General features: G+C 38.1%; 1 protein-coding gene across 1 annotated transcript; it reads right to left on the reverse strand.

Annotated features, from left to right (window-relative positions):
- Positions 1-875: 875 nt before the first annotated feature.
- Positions 876-20,895, reverse strand: LOC124165516 (FAD-dependent oxidoreductase domain-containing protein 1-like). The gene is made up of 10 exons (XM_046542958.1): positions 20,392-20,895; positions 19,791-20,314; positions 19,376-19,617; positions 19,155-19,268; positions 18,887-19,049; positions 14,421-14,566; positions 10,209-10,295; positions 7,240-7,399; positions 3,719-3,833; positions 876-2,324 (listed from the first exon to the last, which is right to left on the reverse strand). The coding sequence occupies exons 2-10, from the start codon at positions 20,172-20,174 to the stop codon at positions 2,185-2,187; spliced, it is 1,551 nt and encodes a 516-aa protein (XP_046398914.1). The 5' UTR covers positions 20,175-20,314; positions 20,392-20,895; the 3' UTR covers positions 876-2,184.
- Between the last annotated feature and the right edge of the window lie 196 nt (positions 20,896-21,091).

Below are 21,091 nucleotides of genomic sequence, written 5' to 3' on the forward strand. Positions count from 1 at the left end.
TTTTATTACATCTCGTCTTTAAGGCTGATTTTTTTCAGATTCTTGTGAAACCAATTTAATCTGGAGAGTAAAGCTTCCAGCAGAAAGCACCTCTAAGAACATTTCAGAATTTTACATCTCTAAGTTTTTTCCTGGAGAAAGTTTTTATGGTGACAAAATATGTTCAATGGTGTTTTTGTTCGCTGAGATAGAATCCTAATTCTACCAGGTGGGCCCGAGAAAATTACTTTAAGAAATGTCCCCCTTCAATCTATGCTAACTTCCTTGATTCAAATGCTTTAAGTAGGAAAAAACATGCTACAAATCTGCTTATTGGGCAGGCAAGTCATAAATCGAAATTAAGGATACATGCAGTCATTACCATCATTTGATTAAAATCTGAGACCCGGTTTTCGGACTCTCCCCTTGTTAGAGAAGAGTAAAAATGAATGTGGTAGAGGAAGAAAAAACTAGAAAATCTACAACATATACATTTAATACAAAGACAGACTTGCCAGTTCACTGGAGAGTAAATGGCATTCATCATGCACTCTGAAATTTTTTTTCAAAATTTTGCAATTAATAAAGTTGAGTCCCAAAGTAATGAACTAAGCAAGTGTAATACATATTTTGAGGGGAATGGTGAAGTCAAAAAGTATTATTCTACTTACATATTTTCACTGTCATACTGCAGATTTAATTCTTTTCTAACAGAGATGAAGTTAAGTAAATGTCTTCATGAAGAAGACTGTTAATTTAAGAAAAGTCATCTTTTGGGTAAAGCCCAATCACATTATGATTTTAGTGGAGATTTTTGCAGATTTGGGATTTAAGTGAACTTGAACAATCATCGTTGGGGATCTGCATTCAATGGAAAATATTTAACACCAAAAATATTATTTTTAATTAATATATTTTTTAAAAACACTTTTTTATAAAATCTTCTAAAGTCAATTGAGTCATAACATACAATGATATACATTATAACTACTCAGTGAAAAAAGAAAACATTAAAATCTGATCACAAATATAAAATTTAACATTTCAAATTAATCATTTGGATTTCAATCTCTTTCATTTTTACAAAAATCTGAGATTGATTTACAAAAAATGCATTATTTGATGATTGTCTGAGGTAACATTATTTGGTACTCCACATATACATGCAATAACATTGGTAAATTGAAGTGCCACTAAATAATAATTCATTTTTGGTGCTTAATGCACTAATAAAAGACATTACTCAAAGAAGATAACAAAAGTCACTCAACCACACCAAATATTTGCCCCATGACCATAATAAGGTCACTGAAAGCATGATGCATCAGCTGGTGCCACAGTGTAGCAATCGACACTTAACATGAGACAGCCATTTCTAACCATTCGTCCATTATGCGAGTGGACAAACACAGATGCCCACTATATATTCAGGCACTGATGCATTCTTTTTCTTGGTAAAACTGATTGATATCTGTCATTCATAAATTGCTGTTTTTGGTTTACAATACTATTCCACAATACTGTAACAGATAGAACTAATACTTTTCGCAGTATTCACAACTAGTCAGCTCAATTAGAGTGAGCAAGTATAATGATGACTATCCTTGCATAAATGGCAGCAAGGACCTGAGCAATCTTTCAAGAAAACCTACTTCTGGGCATAACAAGTTTACTTGAAATATTTAATACACATACGTATCAATGGTGAATCTTATAAACAGGCATGTGATGTATTCATTGATGCTGGAAATATATTATGCTTGTTTCTTATGTACATTAAACCACTTATCAGAAACAATACAATCCTCAAACTTCATAAATGGGAAGTTAGCACATGCCACTGGAATGTGGCCTTGTCCCACATATTTATTACCATAACTATTAACTACCAAAACAATAAGCTAATGGTTATTGATTCTTATCAAAGAGATTGAATTTCTAAACCAATCAAAACATGTTATTTAATTATGGGTCAGAACCATAAAATGTGAATTATAAATCCATTGTACTGGTAGAATATTACCCCAATTTTCCACAACCATTTTCCAATCAAGTAATCCTCATAAATTTTCAATCAATGTAAAAGCAAATGGCACATCATCCCACACCCCATGGTGCCAGTAACTCTCTTGAGTAACACCCCAGGGGAGAAGGGACTCCAAGGCACTACATACTGATAAGCAACCTCCACATCAGGGAGAGAACTCAAACTATGTTGCTCTCAAGAAGGGGCTCCCTCACTACTATTCTGTCAAAGCCCATTCGTGACAAATCAATGGTCATGAATTGACCATCAATGATCATCTCCATCACAGCACGGCCAATAGCAGGAGCCTGCTGGAGTCCTGTCAGAGGATAAATCATACAATACATCATTAAAAACTCTTGCAATTCTCCTATCTCAAAAAAAATAAGCCAGCGAGATCCTTCGTTCACAAATAAAAGGAAGCAACAGAAGAGGTGACTCCAACACTTAAAAATATTCCTTAGCATATGCACAAGCACACCGAACAATAACATTTGAGTCAATAAGATTTATTAAGAATCTGCAGATGTGAAGGCATGAGCAGATTTTGGTCTAAATTTTAATAAAAGAAACAGTCAATGGTTTCCCAAGCATTTAGAAAACATCTAATTAAAGAAAATCATTTTTCAAATGTTAAGTCTAAAGATTCTCTCCCATTTCTTAGCACATTAAAAGGATTAATGTCCCATCTACAAGTAAGTATGTCAGCAATTCTTCCCACTGATAAGTTGTTTGAGAACTTCTTTAAATTATTCATAAAATGCAAGTAACAGTAGCCTAATTGCATCCCTATTTGCTAAGTAGCTGCTCAAGTACAGAAATAAAGCCTGAAAATTGTCTCTCCAGCCACCTTGTAGCCTTTGAGCTAAGCAATTTAGATTCAACAAATGGTTTAAGAAAACTCACTGCACCTATCTTCTGTACATATTCAAGCACAAAAGGCAGTGGTAGGGTATAGGCCTACATACATAAGAGAATTGGCAGCTGTGTTAATTTGAAAATAGCAGGTTTTTGTTAATAGTAGGCTCTTATAAGAACTACTCATGTGTATAATACAAAGAGTCTATAATCTATGCATTATGCTCATGATATATGACTATGTATACACTCTATGTATTATGCACATGATAACTCTACAGGATTATTTTTAATTATTGTGAGTAATATTAGAGAAAGCAAAAATATAAGTAAAAAAGATAAAACATAACTGATACCTTCAGAATTAACTGTTCGAAACTTTTCCACATAGAAATTTAAAAGAATAAAACTCAGGTCCACTGAAAATCTTCAAAACCTCCACTAAGTAGCCAACTGCTTTGCCCAAAAGACTACCTCCCAGGTAAAGTAGGTGTGCATAAGTATATATGTACAAGATGAAATTTAAATGAAGGCTAGTAAGATAATACACTATGTAGGACAAAGGAATCTCATTAAATTCATTCTTCAATTTCAGCGAGAGTATTCTCAACCAGAATGGTCAATGAGAGCGTTTTGTCACTATGATGAACGTTAGATAGTGCCTTATTAAGCCAATATTGTATCACCTGTGATCCCTAAAGCTTGGAAAACCTGGAAGGTTGTGGACATTCACAAAAAAAAAGTGGCCAAGGATAGTCATGGAAAATTGGTGCATCCTAGAAAATATTTTAAGTGGTCTTGCACGGTACACAGCAAAGATGGTAATTAGTAAAGCAAAAGTTGAAATTGACCCACCATGTCCACTAAATCCACAGGCCAAGTAAAGGTTGTGATAGTAGGGATGAGGCCCAACAATTGCATTTTCGTCAAAATAGTTGTGGTCGTAGAAGCCAGCCCAAGCACTCTTCACCTGGAAAATGAAAATTATTAAGCATGGATATTATGGCATTGAAGCATACTACTCCGTTTTCCTGGCATGTAAAGCATCTTGATAGGCTACTTGGGTACCCACAGGGTAATTGTTAATATCCCTGCTGATGTTTTGGGAACTGAATCTTTAGAGCTGATGTCAGGCCCGTGCACTCGTCTGGTAACTTATGCAGTCCTGATCATCAGACCAAGACTGAGTATAAATACCAGACTTCTGCATGGACCTGGCATCACCCCTGAAGATGAGAGCCAACTCGTTTCCCCAAAAGTTGGCAGCAATGCCAACAATAGGGTGGTTTCCTATTATTTTTTTATTGCCTAAATCAAAAGATTATTACTCCTGGAGTACCTATTTCACGCTTTTAAATTTTCAAATGATGATATCTATTTTTCGCGATTAAATGAAAAGTGAAAATTTTCTAGCGCGCGAAAACGCGACGCGTAAGTATGAATGTCGGGAAATCTCTCCGTGTGACGTATTTCTGGTTCCCGCTGCCCCCTTGTGAGGTGACCTTGAGGCGAGTTGAGCGCTGATACGACGCAGGCTGCTAGTGGGTAGCTGAGTACCCTGCTGGCGGGTAGCGCTTGGCTTAAATAAGGATTATTAATACCTTATCAAATGAAGAAAACTTTCCGACCTTAGCTAGTTTTAATAAGTGATTATTAAGGCATGTTTCCCTGAGCTCTGCGCCTCATGCATGCATTGATAACCTCAGACGACATATAACTCCTAACTTCTCATATAGAAACTAGGTCCCTGTGACGTCACGTGGAGTGGCATCGCATGGGCGCCAATCTGGCCCTTTTCAAATGAGGATAAAAATGGACCATTGCCATTCGTCTAAACCGGTATTTCTAAAACAAAATAATTTGTATATTATGAATACAGTAATGGTGGGTAACGAATCACAATCAATGACTTTCGTTTTCTTTGATGAAGGAAACTACCCTATTACCCAGTGGGGAACCTGAGTAGACTTCCAAGGTATTACGTTATCTCTAACACTTGACAGTACAACCCAAAGTTAGGTTTGGACAATCAGGGTAGAGATCGCCCCACAGGCACGAGAATTACACACATTCAGAGTAATGTAAGTTCATTTTCCTGTGCCAACTCACACTCCTAGGGTTCTAATTGGGGATGTCCAGAGGCTTCACTCAGGATTTTAACCAGGAACCCCCAGTCAGTAGCCAAGCACTTTACCCCTAGGCTACCACTCTAGGCATTTTTCTGAGGTCCACATAATGTAGCATGGGTAGGGTAAATGTACTCAAGTATACAGGGAATAAAATTTAAATGAAGCCTAAAAATATAATCACAATCAAAAGTAAATAGCCAAGTAAAATTTAGAGAAAGCTCATAAAATTACTGAAAGGAGGCAATCTAAATACAGAATAGGGTAGTTTCCTTCATCAAAGAAAACGGAAGGCATTGATTGCGATTTGTTACCCACCATTAGAGTATTCATAATATATAAATTATTTGGTTTTAGAAATACCGGTTCAGACGAATGTTAATCGTCAATTTTATCCTCATTTGAAAAAGGCCAGATTGGCGCCCATGCGATGCCACTCCACGTGACGTCACAGGGACCTAGTTTCTATACGAGTAGATAGGAGTTTTACATCGTCTGAGGTTACCAATGCATGCATGAGGCACAGAGCTCAGGAAGCATGTCTTAATAATCACCTATTAAAACTGGCTAAGGTCGGAAAGTTTTCTTCGTTTGATAAGATATTAACAATCCTTATTTAAGCCAAGTGCTACCAGCTAGCAGGATACTCTGCTACCATCCTGCGTCGTATCAGCGCTTAAAGCCTCACCCCAAGGTCACCTCACTTGCGGCAGCAGGAACCAGAATGACGTCACACGGAGATTTCCCAGCATTCATACTTAGCCGTCGCGTTTTCCTGCGCTTGAAAATTTTCACTTTTCATTCAACTGCGAAAAATAGATATCGTAATTTAAAAATCAAAAAGCGTGAAATACGTACTCCAGGAGTAATAATCTTTCGATTTAGGCGATAAAAAAATAATAGGAAATCACCCTATTTGCAGATTTGTCCCGGGTGTAAAACCCAATCCAAACTCTCTCCTCATAAATAGATCACCACACCGTGAGTTATTATACTTCCACTTAAAAATTAGTCAAAGATAGTAAAAATTGATAAAAACTGAAATCAACGCATTGATGAGTAAATATTACTTAAATTACGCCTGGATCACACAATGATTCTCTCTGTCCCTCTGAGGTATGGCTACAACTTCACCTTGTTTTTAGCTCCAGCTTCATCATTTGGATCACTTTTATATCTGGATCGCATTTTTACAGTCCTTGTTTCCATAATTTTAGCTCTTTCCTCAATGTTTAAAACTTATACCATTGGAAATTGAGCATGATGTTAGACCTGCCTCTTTGAATCTTTGATATCTGACTGGCTAAAAGAAAATATTTTTAGAAATAGAGAAAGGGACATACTCTGTGATGGAAAATGTGATGGTGACCCCTCTCCCTGGAACTATGTATTCTTGAAAATGTTCGCCTCAAATGGACATTTTTCAGCAAAAATTTGAGCTATCAAGGTAACTATGTCTTAAAAAGAATGCAAAAATTATCCATGATCATAAAAAAGTTTCATGAGCAATTCAAAGAAAGGTAAAAGATTTCAAGAAAATCTATGTATGTATAATGAAGTAGGAGTGTGCATATAAAGGCAAAAGGACAAATACTGCAAGCATTTTATAGGATTGCAAGACCAATACCGATCACATGAGTTTCAGTGCATTCAGCATTGTTTTAACCAAGCACTGCATCCCTATAAAATGTTTAAAGTTTGAAAAAAGAATATGTATATATGTTTCACCACCAACAAAATTTGCCACATATGACAATGCTACAGCTAAACTATGCACAATGCTAAAGAGTTTTACTGTCAAATTATTCACTTTCATCCTTCAAGTCTCTTTTAAATGATTTATTATCCCCACCTTATCAACTACCTAACCACCTCAAGCTCGGGTACTGCAAGCGGACTGGAAAACAGGGTAGGGTATGATGCCCACACATAGCAAAATATAAAGCCTATTTTACATACTGCACCTGAAAGGATCCTCTGATGAATAAAGTCAATCCCACAGTCCAGAATGCCAGAGAAAAATTATTATGGGCTATTTTGCCAGCTCCCATTCAAGCAAACATCGATAAACATTACTCATTTCACACCATAAAATCTACTGCAGCTTAGCAAGCACATAAAAATGGACCCAAAAATATTTGTGTGAAGGAGAATTTCCACAAGCCATCTTCCTCCAGAAACTCCCTGTCCAAATTGTAACTTATGAGGTGACCCAATGAATTCAGTATACATATCTTCATAGATTCATACCTTGATATTTTCAAAGGCAGGAACTCTCTTTGCCAAATTGGGCCAAACATTGGTATCAAAGAAGGAATGGTCAACATCTTCCAGGCCTGTCTCCACTGGAGGTTCTTCATCTTCCCTTGGAGAGCATCCACCAATGTAATTTCCAAACAATCCTTCCCTCCTGAATACCAAGAGCAATCATCATTACAACACAAAAAGGAATTCACTATTTGAGCAATACATTATTCTTATGGCATGGAATTTGGAGGAGGTGACCAACAGTTAAGGTCATTTGCTCAATAGCGAAGGAAGTACAGAGAGAAACCTAGCATCAGCAATGGCCTACTCTTAATGAAAGGCACCAAGAGGAACATAGCTTAGCATCCCATTTGACAGATGAAGTGCTGTCTTTGAAGTGCACTCCAAAAAAAGTCAAGCAAGGATCAGGTAACTTCTAAAAATTATCTGCCACAATCGGGATTTGAAATTGTTCATCGTCAGTATTGACCCAAAAAATACTGAGATTAGGTGATTTACTTTAGAGATTCAGAAAAATGTGTAAGTATTTTGCAGGGTACTAGTCACCTGTAAATGTTGATATGCACCAAATTAAGTCATCTCATTAGTGAAAAATAGGCACAGATATGGAATATTTGGAGGCAAAAATTTTATTTTAAGAAGATGTAAACTGACTTTAAAATAAATATATAACATTGATGTGAGTTGAGAACTTTTTCAGGGAACTGCAACTTGCTTTGAGAAAACAGTAGCACTCCAAAAACTGCTTCCAGACAGTGGCGGATACAGAAAAAACTCAAAGGGGGCGCAACATATCTTGAGTTATCTTTACTTTATCGTAATAAAAGATGATCAAGTCACAGGCAAAGTATATGAAAATTTTATTTAAAGTGATTATAAACATGTAAAAGACAATGCCATCTTATGATATAAAAAAGTTACAATTGTGGTTTTGCGATGTTCGGCAATACAATAGGACCCGCAAGGGGGGGGCGCGCGCCCCCTGCGCCCCCCATCTGTATCCGCCACTGCTTCCAGACTCTAAGAGTTAAATTTTTATAGGAAATATAATCCAATGGGATTATTGTTCAGGAGAAGTAAGAATGCAATAAAATGAACTAAAACTTTCAACTAGCAATTGACGAATACAAGGGCTCTAAATCTATTTTTCGTGAGGTCAGAAATCAATCAAAATGTGATTTGAATGGAGTTACCATCACAGGGAAAAGGAGTATCTACTAGGGATGGTCTGATCGGAGACCACGGATCCAAATACCCGTGGACATTGCCCTTCATCGGATACTTTGGATTCAAGTTTACAGATGGCATCAAATCTGGATTCGAAATTTTAAATCTATGCTTCAGTGAATGCAGCATCCCATATGAGGGTGCAGAAAGAGTTTCGATCCTACCTTCCTCGCATGTGCCGTTGCACTGTGATGCTTGCCCTACTCATGAACCAAAATGGTTCATGAATGGTGAGCCCTCTTGTAGGGGTTATGCAACAGTATTTCAGCTGCGAAAATTTTTACAGCAAAATACAACAGGCACATGGAGTGACTCATACAATGCATACAATGAGATTGAAAAACTATCGGGAGAATCTTAATGCCCTAGGATAACAACCACATCAAAATTGACTACTTTGCAGATTAAAAAAAAAAAACACCCTCGGCCCTCCATCACCCCATGCCTACGATATTTTTTTCCTTTCCTAGACCACACAGTCCATAAATCATTATCTTCAAGAACAATGGAAGCATGTTTCATCTGTGCCCCATCTCACCCACTGACCTTTCTCATCTTACCTGCTTCAATTCTCCGTTTCTGGAGAACAAATGCTAGGAGAGTGACTTACTGGACCCTAAGATGTCTCGATATTTTTTGGCAATTGGAAGACGTGCACGAGATTCAAAAAAGCATGAGACTAAATGAATTTCTTGTTGCATTTCTGACATATTTAGGTTTTTTTAAGCTCAAATTGATTGAAATAAAGTTTTTTTTACTTATATCAAGACTATACCAAGAATCAAATTTGTCCAAATAGCACAATTTTCAAAGAAACAGGCATGGCCTCAGTACTATCAAACAAGGAGAAATGGCCTGGAAAGGCCAAATGTATATATCACATGGGTTGCCCAGCTTCACTTTGAAGGCAAGAACATCAAAAAATATGTAGCAAGATCTGACATGTTTGTCCTTCATTCCCTCATTTGTAGCCTCATTGCTTGAAAGACTGTGCTCCTTCCCCTTCATGTGCTTCTGCTACCCACCCCTTCTTCTCCCTGAGCGGCCGTGTTGTTCTGTTACCACAACTCGTCGCACGTGACGCTTATGTTCTAAACATTGTTAATTGCATTGCAGATGGCACAGTTGCAATTTAATCTAATGATATACAGATAAACACATCTTTCGTTGAGTAAAAACATTTTTATTGACACAAAGAGAAGAATGTGCGTACACAGTGACATGAAACTATAGCGAGGAAGTGCAAAATCCACCTCACTGCAGCTGAAGCATTTGCAGGTGAAACACAAGTCAGTATGCAATGAGAAAGTGACGAAATTCGGGGAAAACTTATGTGAGGAATATCAAAAATCAGTCAATGGTTTATCCGAAGAGTGAAACCTATTTTTATTTCCAAACGCAAGCTTAACAGTTAAGATCCTGAGCATGGAGAGATTTTAATCGTTTTAAAAAAATAATTTGAAAGCTTATAAAAATGATTTTTAATCAGTAAAAATATTAAAATGTGTATGTAAATCTAAAAAGCGTTCCTTAAATTGTATGTACCCAGAAGAAACTTGAATAATTACTACGATTTATAGCAGCAATTTGAAAAGGCATTTGGATCAAAAATTATCCTAAGATTCGGCTCTGAAAATCAAAGAACCAGATCCGGGTCCAAGAAAATCTTGGATCGGTCCATCCCTAGTATCTACTATTAATAAGAAACAAATATAAGTAATCACCTGAAGTATGTTCCACTGGGATCAATTGTAAATGGGGTGTTGAGTCCTGGTCCATCATGGCAATGGTAGCAATACACAAAGCGCTTCCTAAAAAGTACATTATAAGAAAAATAAGGAATGGAACTTCAAAAAAATAGCCGCTAATTAAAAATTCATACATTTCTCCCCCATCCAAAGGATTTTCTCATGTTTGGGGTGAATGAGATCAGAGGGATCCAACTTAAAAATATCATGAAAAAAGAGTACCTTATGAGCTCATTTATTTGAGTTTTATCTACGTGGTTTTGAAGAGAAATTAAAAAGGTGCTATTGTTTTAAGAATGTACATATATTCATGTTTCCCACTTCATATACAGTCCAGCCACCGAGAGTTGGCCGATGACAGGCAGAAGAATCTAGTTTGGGGTGGGGGGCAAGGTTGTCAAGTAAGAAAGGGAAATGCCCACATCACATGTAAAAAAAAGGGCTCTGTGAAGCAGGGGCGCAGCTAGGAATTAAGGCTAGGGGGGGGTTAGTTACTACTAACTAATACCGCGGTGTGTGGGGGAGTGGAATACCCATCAGGATAAGTGGTATGTCTGAGATTAGTAAATTGCGGAATTTAAAGATAAATGGTTCAAAATGGTGTGTTTTACGGCTTTCTGAGGGATATTTTATTAATCCTTACATTATTATATTAGTAATATCAATCCAATTAAGTAAAATGAATTAAACTTAAACATTTCTCAGAGCTCTGGGGGGGTGGGGTTTATCCCCCAAAACCCCCCCTCGCTGCGCCACTGCTATGAAGAAAGGAGCCAGTGGGGACAAAGAGCATGAAGGGCCCAAAGGGAGAATCCCTGGTTCTGGTGATTTGCAGACAGGCCTTTTTTGGTGGTTCATATGCATGTGACAATGTTGTATGACTAGGGGAGGGTGTGAGGTGCATTTAGGGGACAGCGATTGGCTGAAAACCGTAATGGCGCGGGGCTCTCCGTCCCCCCTTTTGGGCTGTCATTAGACAACTCTAGGCAGCTGGACTGTTGGTAGGAGCTGTTAATTAACATTTTAGCACTAATCTCATAACATATAAACAAATCAAGAACACAGTACTTTAAGGACCCCTAACACTCAATGAGATTGATAGTCCTCTGTGGATGGATATCATCCCTATACAGTTACGACAGGTATTTTTTACCCAAGCTTCTGCATAGACTAACTGTAATCCACAATAGCTGATATTCAAAGAGAGAGGATAGTGAATGGAAGATAAAAATCCCTGAAAAAATACAAACAATGAAAGGTAATTTCCAGACTTAAACATATAACTCCACTACCGACCATAGTTTCCACATGTCAGTTTCAAGGACATGGTCAGTAGAGGAGTTTAAGATTAAAGTGAGGAAATTACCATTTGTTGTTTATATTTTATCATGGATATATGTATGGCATTTCCACCACGTCAAGCCTGAAATGATTTCATACTTTGGAATAAAGAAAATTAAAATTGCATTCTATCATCCTTAGGCAGTTAACTTCCACCAGGAAATTCTACTGCCCAATCATACCCACTCATTCAGGTGCCACACCTCCTCCAGGGCACCCAGTGCCATTTTATACAGCAAATACCCTCAGTTCAAGATAATAATGTTTAGTTGCCCAAAGGATTCCATACATCAAAAATAAATACATGAGAAGGCAACGGGGATGGTATATTAGAGCAGACTCCCGATTATCCGGCTCCAGTTTATCCATGTTGTCGATTATCCATACATGAGTTCACGGTACTTAGACATTTTTCGTGGTTTTTTTAAAAAAAACTAGCTAACCCGGCCAACTTCGTACCCCTAACAATCAATGAACTTACAGTTTAGTTACACCATTTATAAATCAAGAGCGGCTGTATCGTTTTTAATCATGTTTAATTTATAATAATAAAATAAGGATACAAATTCAATAAAACTACGTAAATGAGTATCAAAATCGCTTGCCAGAAAGAAATTTTCTTTATTGAATCTACATAGGGTGGATCGGAGCACGTTTATGCGGATTCTTTCAATTAATTTTCTTATGTTTTAGCTTAAGAAATTTTGGGCATTGTGGTTTTATAAAGCAGTTAATGAAATAAAAGTTATACCGATTCAGTTGTTGGCAATTTGTGTTATTAACCATGAAAAAATGTTTTTAGGTCCAAGTCTGTTGCGTAAACTTGGCCCGTTCACAGGGCAGGTTAACACAACACCAAACCGATGTTGGACTGATGCTCGAAATCGTGTAAGAAAAGCACCTATGAAGCAGCATTCATATCAAATGACTTTAGGCACGCCAGTTATAGTATCTCTGTTTGGAAAAAATGCACTGCGTAAACGTGCTGCATGCGTAAACGCACCACGGTTTGCCCTACACATTCGGCTTTAATGTCTTGCGTCAAGCACCTTCTGATAAACAACAGTTTTTGTTTTGTTATCAGGAGTGAGATAAAGCGGATGAAGCTAAATAAATATAGCGAAACGAAGCAGTGATGCAGCGAGGGGGGTTTTTGGGGGTTAAAACCCTCCCAAGAGCTCAGAGAACTTTTTAATAAAAACCTTTGTTACTAATATTAGGGGGACGGATGAGTAACAAACAAAACATACTATTTATCTATTCACACTGCCGCAAAACCCACTATTTTGAACCATTTATCTTAAAAAATGCCTGGGGGAGGGCCCCTACACCTCTCGCTTACCTTAGCGAGTTTTCTACACCCTACAGACCCGTAGTATTAGCTGCGCCTAAAACCTCCCTATACTTAATTCCTAGCTGTGTTCTTGAAAGGAAGGAAAAAATACAGCGGATGGTTTACTGACTCGTCAACATACCACGTTTAATTGGCCATGAGAAAAATAATGGGTTTTCATTAGCACATGAGCACAAACATCACAAAAACTGAAAGACTGACCATGCGATTTGTTAACCGTTGTCACAAATGCAACACGAATTTGAAATTGAATATGTTTAAGCTCAAAAGAGCATATAAGTTGGGATCATGGAATCTTCGGAATGAGAACTTCCTATCATCAGTTTTTTTAATAACCAAACGCGTTCCGTTGGATAGTTTTGGTTGGTTTAGGTTTCGAAAGATCATGAACACAGAGCCTACCTTTAGCTGTAAATCCTATGGTAAGCCAGGTACGTCCAAGGACTTTAAATATTCAGATAGATAGTTGGTGACTTCATCTTCGTTTATTACACAGTTAAAAGATTTGAGTCCATGCAGAGTACCAACTATTTGATCCTGATTTACCTAGTTTGAGTCATCCACATCTTCGTTCTAGGCCGTCAAAATTGCTCGCTCATTTGTGACTTTTGTGGTGATCAATCATATTCCAGAACACTTTGTTGAAGAGCTCACCTTCCGATGAAACTAATTTGCAAACGTTCCGAGGAAGTGAAATCAAACTGCTCAATTCCTCGATAGGAACACGGTAGTGAAACATCAACTCGAGCAGGGTTTACAATTAGCTCGAATAAAATTTTTAAAATAAAATTTCAATATTTTGAATATTTAGTATTTAAAATGTTATATTGATACGAAGTTCAGTTATTAAATTGGTAAAATCAAAACAAATAACTTAATTTGTAGTTCTGACCGACTTATCAATTGTTATATATGATTTTACACTTTCCCGGCGAACAACTTTAGAATAATCTTCTCGGGATACCGACGTTGGTACCCGAAACATCGGCGCTCTTAAATAATCTAACCCGCGCGGTATCCCGAGAAGATTATAATCAATTGTTGTTGTGTTACTAACTCCTAAAAACATATCCCTAAGAAAAGGATGAATTTTTTTAACATTTCCTATTTTTTAATGTCCCATATGCTATCCGGTGCTGAGACGAATCCAAAGAACCTAATATCATGAAAATCGGTGCAGCCGTTCTCGAGTTATAAGTGTTCTAACTAACACGATTTTCGACTTTCTTTTATATGTATGGATAACATTAACTGAGTGAAATGTCCAGCATTGATAAGGGTGTAGTTAAAATCATAATCAAACAAATTTAGGAGAGATTAGATTAGCATTGCCACTATTCCTAAATGATACGCTTAATAACTCCCTCGTACTCATTAACAATATTGCTATCAATAAAGTAATGTTTATTCCCATAAAACAATTGAAAGAAAGTGAAATCCTCAAGCCCATACTCTTTACTGAGAATAGATTACACTTTGAGCAGAGCTAGTACCTGGGCTCCACTGGGAGCGGGATACTGAGTAGACCCTTGCCGCTCCCCACTCGTGTCATCTCTGCCACTTTTCCAGATTGCGCCCCTGCAGCGATTATTGCGATTGCAAACTTGATGGCATGAATCTCTTCATCTGGGGTCTTGATCTAGAAGGAAAAAAGGCACGTCAGAAATGGATTCTTAAGGCATGTTTACACGGTACATTAACACGTACGGGTTAATGTCTAAATGTATGTACGCGACAATGTACACCAAAATGCACCGTGTAACCACACAGCTTGTGCGAATGCATGCACAGAAAATAGAACCTGCTCTCATTTGGTTCATACATTCGTACATGTTCCGTTCCGATCCACAAAAATCATTCACGCAAACGTACATTAACTCGTACGTGTTAATGTATCATGTAAACAGGCCTTTACATCATTAAATAAATGCAAGCATTTATCACTGGAAATAATGACTAAAGTAATATAGCTAACACAGCATGAACTTTAAAAAATCCTCAAGTACAGAAAAGTAGGTATCAAAAATCAACAATTGAGAGCTTCCACTTACATTTGGAACGATTGATTTCCGATTTCTGATAAGTGTCTCTTAAAGATCTGCTAGGTGCCAGGGTTCAAATTTGAACTCTGGTATTTCTTTAAACCTTCACGTATTCTTTGGTTGATAAAGGTTTGTAAATTTTTAACAATTTTCAGGTTCACCAACAAAGCCAAATATTTCATTACTCACTTCACAGATGGTTATAGTCAGAAAATTTGCAAACATAATATTTGGTAAAAAAAAAGAGTACAATCCTGCAAATTCAAGTAAAAAAGAAGAGCCCCATTTTTCACCATACAAGAACCTCACTTAAGTATTATTATTAATTGAAAAAAACATAAGAATCTGAATAGAAGAAAACTGATCATTCTCTTCCCTTTGGAGTGCAGCCTTGTAAGGGTGTACAGTAGATACTCGTTAATACAGAAAACATTATTAAAAAATTCTTGTTTTTACAAAGTAAATTATTATTCCTGACAAAATGGCTATTCCAATCTATGTTAAAAGAAATTTTATTACGAAATTAAAAACCTCGGGCCCGGTCCCAGCAGTTATAAAATGAACTTTATTATGAAGCTCCACCGTTAAGCAACGGCATTTGGGCGGATACATATATACTACACTACCTCACAATCATTGTGCAACATTTAAGCTCTCCTCATGCACTTGGCTCAAAAGCGTCAATTATGGTTATTTCTTCAGTAGGAGATATGTCAGTATTCACACAACATCATTTAATAAACTTCAATCCTCTAGAGTCATGATGACCTACTCATTACTGATCATAAATGACCGTGTGATAAGTCCTCCTCTGATGAACATTTGACTATCAGTGATAAAAGCATTCGAAAATTCAAGCGTGCCCAAAATTTCATTCAGTGGAACCTCGTTTAAGCAAGTATGGGCTATAGCGAAACCCCCACTATTACGAGAGATAGCCGATGCACCGTCAATTGATCCTATAATAAGCATGTTAAAAATTTCGTTTTTACGAGGCCCTTTTGGTGTTGGCTCTCGCCATAGCGAGGGTTTCACCGCCGGAAAAACTTACACCAAGACTCCTTAATCTCTGTAATTGCTAGCGATCTGTTAGAAATGAAGTTAATGGAGTGCTCAGTCTCAAATTTATGTGGTAAACTGTCGTTCGATAAATAAGTAGTTAATTTTGGTGAAAATATTGCGGCATTAGCATTCGCGAATGCTTGATCTTCTTTTGTTCCTCGGGCGGCAGAAAGCAGTCGTCAGCATACCCGCACGTCCATGAGTTGCATGAATAGAAAGCATTTGATGGAACACACCATGGCCAAAAAAACACCAAACACGTCTAAGCGAGAAAATAAAAATAAAGGAGTAATATGAGGTATATTGGCTATTATTTGCACCACCTCGGGTAAAGCGACAATTCGCTATAGCGAGTGTTCATTGGTGCACCGTGGGGTGTCGTTTTATCGAGGTTCCACTGTATTTGGTGCCTACGGAGTTGGCCGAAGCGATGCTGTGTGGCGTAGAAGAACTCGCACTTTGGGCACAGTCTGAACAACGTAACAATTAATCTGTCGTGAAGTCAGGAAATGTTCAGCATTTTGCCTGTTATTCCTCCATGGGGACAACGGAAACGAGACACCTAGGTCGGGCTCGCTGGTTACACTCCTGGGGCAGGGATAGCTAAGCGCTAGCTTTTTTCCTCTGCCCGCAGGAGGGGAAGGACAGGAAGGAACAAGGAAGGAGGCGCCGCCACGATAGGAGCCCGACGACGCCTCCTGGGAGGGGATAGGGAAGGAAGGGAGGGGACGAGGAATCCCGCACCGTCACAAAGGTGGGCGGGTCCTACTACTAACGAAACCAATCTTACGCAATTAATGTTCTAACAATCTTGGAGGACCATTCAATGAGGAAGAAGGATCCACCGATCAAATCGTTAGATTCCTCCATGGGGACAGCACATTTTACTCCACTCCATCCGCATCGCACGCTCAGCTAGATCAGCCGCACGTTAACTAAAAATTTAAAGAACATGACACGTGCTATGAATGCAAATGCAGCAATGAAAGTGCTCTCTCTCAAGACATCACCTATCGTTAGCAAAATTCAGGTCCAGCTAAAGGTAGTGGGGGAGAAAATGGAGGGTGGCAGGGAAGTGACGAGGTGTCCTATTTTTCGTCAGGGTTAATGAACACTTTACCGGTTACTGGTCTTCCAATCACAAGTTTAAGGTCTGTATGTCGTCATGGCACGCAGACCAATAATAGGGTAGTTTCCTTCATCAAAGAAAACGAAAGGCATTGATTGCGATTCGTTACCCACCATTACTGTATTCATAATATACAAATTATTTCGTCTTAGAAATACCGGTTTAGACAAATGGCTATGGTCCATTTTTATCCTCATTTGAAAAGGGCCAGATTGGCACCCATGCGATGCCACTCCACGTGACGTCACAGGGACCTAGTTTCTACACGAGAGGATAGGAGTTATACATCGTCTGAGGCTACCAATGCATGCATGAGGCGCAGAGCTCAGGGAAACATGTCTTAATAATCACTTATTAAAACTGGCTAAGGTCGGAAAGTTTTCTTCATTTGATAAGGTATTAATAATCCTTATTTAAGCCATGCGCTACCAGCCAGCAGGGTACTCAGCTACCCGCTAGCAGCCTGCGTCGTATCAGCGCTCAACTCGCCTCAAGGTCACCTCACAGGGCGGCAGCGGTAACCAGAAATACGCCACACGGAAAGATTTCCCGGCATTCATACTTACGCGTCGCGTTTTCGCGCGCTTGAAAATTTTCACTTTTCATTTAATCGCAAAAAATAGATATCGTCATTTTAAAATATAAAAGCGTGAAATACGTACTCCAGGAGTAATAATCTTTCGATTTAGGCAATAAAAAAATAATAGGAAACCACCCTATTGTGCTCCGAATACGCGTGTGCAGATAAATGCATGGACAGTATCAGCGAGTGACTGAAACATGATCCACTTATCGATTTTTCTTTTGATTTGTCAATCGTAGCTCTACAATCAAGTTTGAGAGATTTTTAAGATTTTTTTTGATGAAATGCATGGCTTTTCCAGGTTTTTTCATGGTAGACAAAATTCATGGCTTATTCACAGTTTTAAGGTTTTCACGGCTAAATGGGAGCCCTGCATAATGAAGTCTTATTTCATGGCCAGACAACCAAGCTTCATCCAGCCTCAACGTTGCTTACAGTCAAGTCAGCTGTAGTTGACCGTGACAGATATAGAGAAAGTTGAAAGATTCAAAATCCTGGAGACAGTGTGTTTTGTATGATTGATTGATTTCCCCTATCTGTTTCCTACATCCTCACCCATTCATAAAACATTTTCACTCAGACACATATTAACAGATACATCCTTTCCTAGCGGTATCGCTTTAGGTACCCATTAGTGAAATACAAAAATATTCTTTGCAGCACCCGTTTGTTCATTTCTGGCCAGCCAACCTTGCCCTTTACCTCTAATTCAACCTTTCCATTTGCCATGAGATAACTCTGGCCATTTTAACCCTAACTTTTATGGTATAACAGGAACCAGTAGACTAATGTGGCATGAGCCATGCCCCTACAATCAGTATCTAAGGTATGAAAAGAGAAACTGAGGAGGCTCACTAGCATATTTGGTAGCAATGAAATTCTTATGCTAGAAATACAGGTGGGCATGTACAAACACCAAAATAGCTATATGATCGTCCACGTTGAGATGTGTATAAGCAACCAAACTGATGATGACAATATTTTTTGTAAACTGCATCTGACAAAACCCACAAAAATAAGCCGATCATTTCTATCACACGACCATGAATAAGTATACCATTCCTTATTACCTTAACTCTTTACTTTTATGGGCATTTCCAATGTCATCTTTAAAGAAGAGGACAGATACACATAAAATCTTACCAAGATCCTATCCAAAGCCTCATATCTGCCCATTTCCACTCCTTGAATCATGAAATCAGGCATGTTCTTAAACTCAAATCCAACTGCCTCAGCAGTTATGTAATTTACACCAAGGTTATAGGCCTTTTTCTTGAAAGCTTGGAGGAGGCTCCATGGATCAAACCTGTATTAAAAAATTTCAAATAGGATGACAAGGAGCTATACAAATTGAAACATTCACAAACTCATTCCAATTGGTAGGTATTAAAAAATGGTTTTAGTAACTCACCAGCCTTCTCCTTCAAGGCCATGGCATCCTAATGCAATTCCTTCAACATTCAACCAAGGAAATTTTTCTTTTAATTGCCTACTGGTAAGCAGCTCATTTTTAGCACCCAGTTCCCTGAAATATTAAAATAGAAGCACTTGGTTACACAATGTTATTGCTTACTTTAAATGAAAGCAATAATCCACATTCATGATTCGTGTTTCGCATTCAACATGTCTTACACCTGGAGTTCAGAATTTTTCATGAGCTGCTCAGCACCTTCTTCACTTGCCAGGAAAAGATACCCATAAGGAGTGAATTGCAAATCAACGCTCTCACCCTTACCCTCAGGCCCTTCAATTCCCAAATATTCATTTATATTCCGGAAGAATTCAGCAGCAAATAAAGACATCTGAATATTTTCTGGGAGGGAAAACTGGTGCCGCAATCCACCACACGACAGCACGGTCGATGCTTGTGCATACTAAAATATACCAAATTTTATCATTACTCATATTAAACTGCATACAAAGGATGGATTTTTAGGCAGTAATAAAATGTTATCTTCTAGAATGGGTATAACTTTAGTACAGTACTATACTTAAAGTTATAACGACCACCAAAAGGTAACTCAATCAATTGTGAATATTAACAAACCGTAGGTTCCTTCTCTAATACGACGATATTAAGTCCGCGTAAAGCTTTCCTCTTCAGCCAATAAGCTATTGAAGACCCAATCACTCCTCCTCCAATAATTACAATATCACAATGTTGAGGCACCACTCCTTTCATGACAACATCATCCACGTATTGGGCTGGAGTAGGAATAATCCTTTTCTTTAGAGTCATCATATCTCCTTTCAGTATCCTAAGAGTCCTTGAAATTGGATTCTCATCTGGAGGAGGCTGATATTTTCCCGAGCTGGACATTAATCTCATTTTCACTCCCGTGAGAACACGCGCACATATGTGGCGTATTGCCGGTCTTTGATTCACTACTCTCATCATCGAGATAAAATTACTATGTGTTAAAATAGACATGCTGAATTAGTTGCTCCTCACACGGCCTGAACCATCACTTAGAAAAATACTATCAGCCTACTGATAACAATGAAGTTCGGGGCTTGATAAACCGTCGATCAGATTTTTTTCAATTTCCAAAAACAATTTCAGAGTCTAACCTGAAACACCAAGAAGAAATTACTTCCTCTGAATAAGAGCGAACAGAATACACATAATTCACCACTTGAATTTATACCACGCCATTCGTTAGTCACATGCCGAAATGCGTCGAAGTTAATTGTCACACCGCAAGGTGACAGCACTTACTACTCGCCTAAGAAAATTTTGATCATGGCAGAGTCCTCTCTACATCAATTAATCTACTACTTGGCTGAAATTAGAATAGGCGCGTGATGAGAACTTCTTATGTCGCGACACGACGTATTAGTGGCCGTGACCGCTGATACTCACGATACATAGCCCCGATGACCGTGAAAATAGTGATAGTGCGCATCAACGGCAAATCGGAGTCCATTCGTTGTGAGGGCAATTGAACTGAGGTTGGATGAGGATGACAGATAAATGACCTTCACACAATGAGATAAACATCATTCGTGTTTGTCATGTCAGGGTCGATTCAGCTTAACATGCTCTGGGCAAATTTATTTCCGTCCGGAGATAAAGCATTGCGGTAACTATTATTTCAAAACACCAGTGAATCCTAGTGGTACAACGAGACTTACGTAAAACCAGAGGCGGATGCAGAAAAAACTCAGGGGGGCTCAAAAGATATCTTGAGCTAGGTATCTTTAATTTTATTTTCATTAAAAAAATAATCAGGTCACATGCAAAGTTTAAGAAAGTTTTATTTATAGCCATTATACAAACATATAATGCAATGCCATCTAATGACATAAAAAAGTTATAATTGTGGTTCTGCAATGTTCGGCAATGCG

Source organism: Ischnura elegans, chromosome 9 (genome assembly GCF_921293095.1).
Source record: "Ischnura elegans chromosome 9, ioIscEleg1.1, whole genome shotgun sequence".
In the NCBI taxonomy this organism is placed as follows: domain Eukaryota; kingdom Metazoa; phylum Arthropoda; class Insecta; order Odonata; family Coenagrionidae; genus Ischnura; species Ischnura elegans.